The 3,522-nt window shown below is 45.4% G+C and overlaps 1 protein-coding gene across 1 annotated transcript; it reads right to left on the bottom strand.

The window, feature by feature from the left end:
• Positions 1-492: 492 nt before the first annotated feature.
• Positions 493-1,422, bottom strand: LOC140178630 (uncharacterized). Its single transcript, XM_072215834.1, has one exon. It carries the CDS (start codon positions 1,420-1,422, stop codon positions 493-495), a length of 930 nt encoding a protein of 309 aa, XP_072071935.1.
• Between the last annotated feature and the right edge of the window lie 2,100 nt (positions 1,423-3,522).

Genomic DNA, 3,522 nt, shown 5'->3' with positions numbered 1-3,522 from the left:
CATCCCATGCTTTCTTATGGTGTTGAACACTTCAGTGAGGTTGGATAACAACGTTTTCTCTCTTTGTGTTTTTACCAGCATGTCGTCTACATAAACCACCATTAGCTTTCCGATGTGATTGGCGAACACTTTGTTCATCAATCTTTGATATGTAGCCCCTGTGTTCTTGAGTCCGAAAGGCATGACTACGTAGCAGTAGTTTGCTCTTGGGGTTAGGAATGAGGTTTTCTCCTGGTTGGGTTGATACATCGGGATTTGGTTGTATCCCGAGTAAGCATCCATGAAGGAGAGGTACTTGTATCCCGATAAAGCATCAACTAGTGTGTCTATATTCGGGAGTGGGTAAGGATCTTTTGGACAGTCTTTGTTGAGGTCGATGTAATCAGTGCACATCCGACACTTCCCATTAGACTTTTTTGACAAATACTACATTGGCTAGCCATAATAGATATTTTCCTCCCTTATGAACCCTGCCTCCAACAAGACCTGTACCTACTCCTCTACGGCTTGCGACCTCTCTGGACCAAGCTTCCTATGCCTCTGTTGTACTGGCCGAGACCCAGGATATACGGCTAACTTATGACACATTTGTCCAAGATCAATACAAGGCATGTCGGTAGCCTTCCATGCAAAGAGGTCGAAATTATCCTTTAGGAGCTTTGTTAGCAGCTCCTTTAGGTCTTCATTTAGATTCGCCCCTATGTTTGTTGTTTTGTCTTGAGTGACTCCGATTTGAACTTCTTTGGTCTCACCTTCCAGCTGAGGGCGGAGTTCTTTGCGAGCTCGGATTCCCCCGAGTTCTATAGTATTGGTTTCTTTTCCTTTGGGATCGCCTTTAAGGTTCAAACCTTCAATGTAACAGCGTCGCGCAAGCTTTTTTTCTCCCTTGATGGTAGCGATCCCTTCTAGAGTCGGGAACTTCATGCATAGGTGTGGAGTGGAGACCACCGCAGCGAGCTGGTTTAGCGTTGTCCGACCTATGAGGACGTTGTATACCGAGCTTACGTTGACTACGATGTAGTCTATGCTCAGTGTTCTTGACCGCGTCCCTTTCCCAATTGTGTGCAATGGGATGTACCCAAGTGGTTGGATTGGGGCGTCTCCGAGCCCAAACAAACTATTTGGATATGCTCTGAGTTCTTTCTCTCGTAGGCCGAGCTTATCGAAGGTGGACTTGAACAGGATATCTGCAGAACTTCCTTGGTCTACCAACGTTCGATGGAGATTGGTGTTGGCGAGTATAATGGTAATAACCACGGGATCATCATGCCCCGGTATGATGCTTGTGGTGTCTTCTTGAGTGAAGGTAATAGTGGGGAGGTCGGGTGACCTGTCCCCTTCTCCAACATGATACACCTCTTTAAGCTGTCTTTTGCGGGATGACTTAGAGATCCATCCTCCTACGAATCCTCTGTTTATCATATGAACATGTCTCTCAGGGGTGTGGGGGGGGGGGAGGCGTTCAGCTCATCCACCATCTTCATCTTTTCTTCTCTTTTTTGGTTCGTCCACTTTGTGGGCTAAGAACCGAGTTAATCTCCCTTCTTGTGCCAATTTTTCTATGACATTCTTCAGGTCGTAGCACTCGTTAGTGGAATGCCCGTAGATCCGATGGTATTCTCAATAGTCTGTCTGACTTCCACCTCTCTTGTGTTTAATCGGGCGAGGGGGTGGGATCTTCTCAGTGTTGCATATCTCTCGGTAAACATCTACAAAGGACACCCGAAGAAGGGTGTAGTTGTGGTACTTCCTAGGTTTCTCAGTAATTTGGTCTTCTTTTTTCCTAGACTCTTTATCCTTGTCCCGAGGTGGGTAGGAGAGTCCAGTCTTTGAGGCTTCTCCTAGTCGAGAATTCTCCTCCATATTGATTTATTTTTCAGCTCGTTCTTGTACCTCATTGAGAGATGTTGGGTGCTTCTTGGATATGGAGTGACTAAAGGGTCCTTCCCGTAGTCCGTTAATGAGCCCCATAATTGCTGCTTCTGTAGGGAGGTTTTGTATGTCAAGGCATGCTTTATTGAATCTCTCCATGCAACTGTGGAGGCTTTCTCGATCTCCTTGTTTAATCCCTAGCAATCTCAGAGCGTGCTTAGTTTTTCTGGATGGAGAACTTGGCTAAGAACTTTTTGGCGAGATCATCAAAGCTTGTGATCGACCTTGGTGGCAAGCTGTCGAACCACTTTATCGCCGTTTTAGTTAAGGTGGTTGGAAAAGCTTTGCAACGGGTTGCGTCTGAGGCGTCTCTGACTTCTGAAGTTGCTGAGGTGATGACTCGGGTGGGGTCTGGGGCTTTGAAGTCCTTTGAGACTTTAGCCTTCATGATTTCTTTTGTGAAGGGGTCTTGATCTTTGTGGAAACTATACTCGCGGTTGGACCGAGCGGCTTTAGTTTTGAGGTCGGTTTCGAGCCTTAAGATTTTGTCTTCCAGCTCTCGATGCCGTCTTGTTTCTCTCCGGAGATCTCGCTCAGCTTCGCGCTGATGTTTGGCTTCTTGTTCGAGCTATTTGAGGCGATCCTGTTGTTCACAAATGACATCTAGAATTTCTGTGTTCTGAGTCTCCTTGTCTTCCTTGGATTGATGCGTATCCTTTGAAGAGTTTGGTGCGGCATTCCTGTTCTTGAGTGGCGTTCCTTCTTCTAATCCCGAGTTGAGGTCGTTGACAGGGTTGCTTGCCATGGCGAGGGGATGACTTCCAGAGTCCCCGGCAACGGTGCCAATGTTCCGAGGGTTACCTAAAACTGGGAGGTCGATCTCGGACGAGATCTCCTAGCCTGACTAGAACTGCCGTGTCCATCTTGTTGAGATGGAGGCGCTGCTGGTCCTCGACACCGGAGGGGGGTGGTACCTACAAGAGACTTCGATGCTTAATTCAGTACGGGCTTTAGGCAGGTTTTTTGTAGAACTAGAGTATGAGTTATACCTGGGTGCTCCAGTGTATTTATAGTAGTGTTTGACGATCTTCCTTTGAGATAAGTTTGTTATCTTATCTTATCTATTGTGAGTAAGATAATATCTTTGGCCAACCGCCTTCTAGTAGTTGGTGGTCCTTTCATTCTAGGCCTCTGCGGTGATCTTCCAAGCTCTTTGTGAAGAGCTCGTTGTAATGGGCCAACCTTTAAAGAGGTCGGTCCTTTGTCTTCATGCAACTCGGACCTTATAGCTCGATCCAGGGTATGAACAGACAATCCTTGAATGTGTGGGCAAGGAAGAAGTAAGCTACTATTGCTTTATCCACTGCAGAGGCCGAATATATAACAACTTCCTCTCATTGTTCTCAATTAATTTGGCTCAAAACACAACTTGAAAATTACAAATTGCAAGTCAAAAGTATCCCTTTATTTGGTGATAATTTGAGTGCAATTAACATTTCTAATTTTACACTCAAGAACAAAGCACATTGAAGTGAGATTTCACTCCATTAGAGAACATGTGCAAAAGGATACACTTGACATTCAATTTGTGAAATTTGAGGATCAATTGGCTGATATTTTTATAAAACCTCTATGTGAAGATATATTTTG

The sequence above is a fragment of the Arachis hypogaea genome, chromosome 14 (genome assembly GCF_003086295.3).
Source record: "Arachis hypogaea cultivar Tifrunner chromosome 14, arahy.Tifrunner.gnm2.J5K5, whole genome shotgun sequence".
Taxonomy (NCBI): domain Eukaryota; kingdom Viridiplantae; phylum Streptophyta; class Magnoliopsida; order Fabales; family Fabaceae; genus Arachis; species Arachis hypogaea.
The sequence above is the reverse complement of the archived record's forward strand: the minus strand, read 5'-3'. Positions and strand labels throughout refer to the sequence as shown.

Excerpts from the sequence above, each read along its gene's own strand:
- LOC140178630 (XM_072215834.1), bottom strand. The coding sequence starts at position 1,422 with ATGATAAACAGAGGATTCGTAGGAGGATGGATCTCTAAGTCATCCCGC.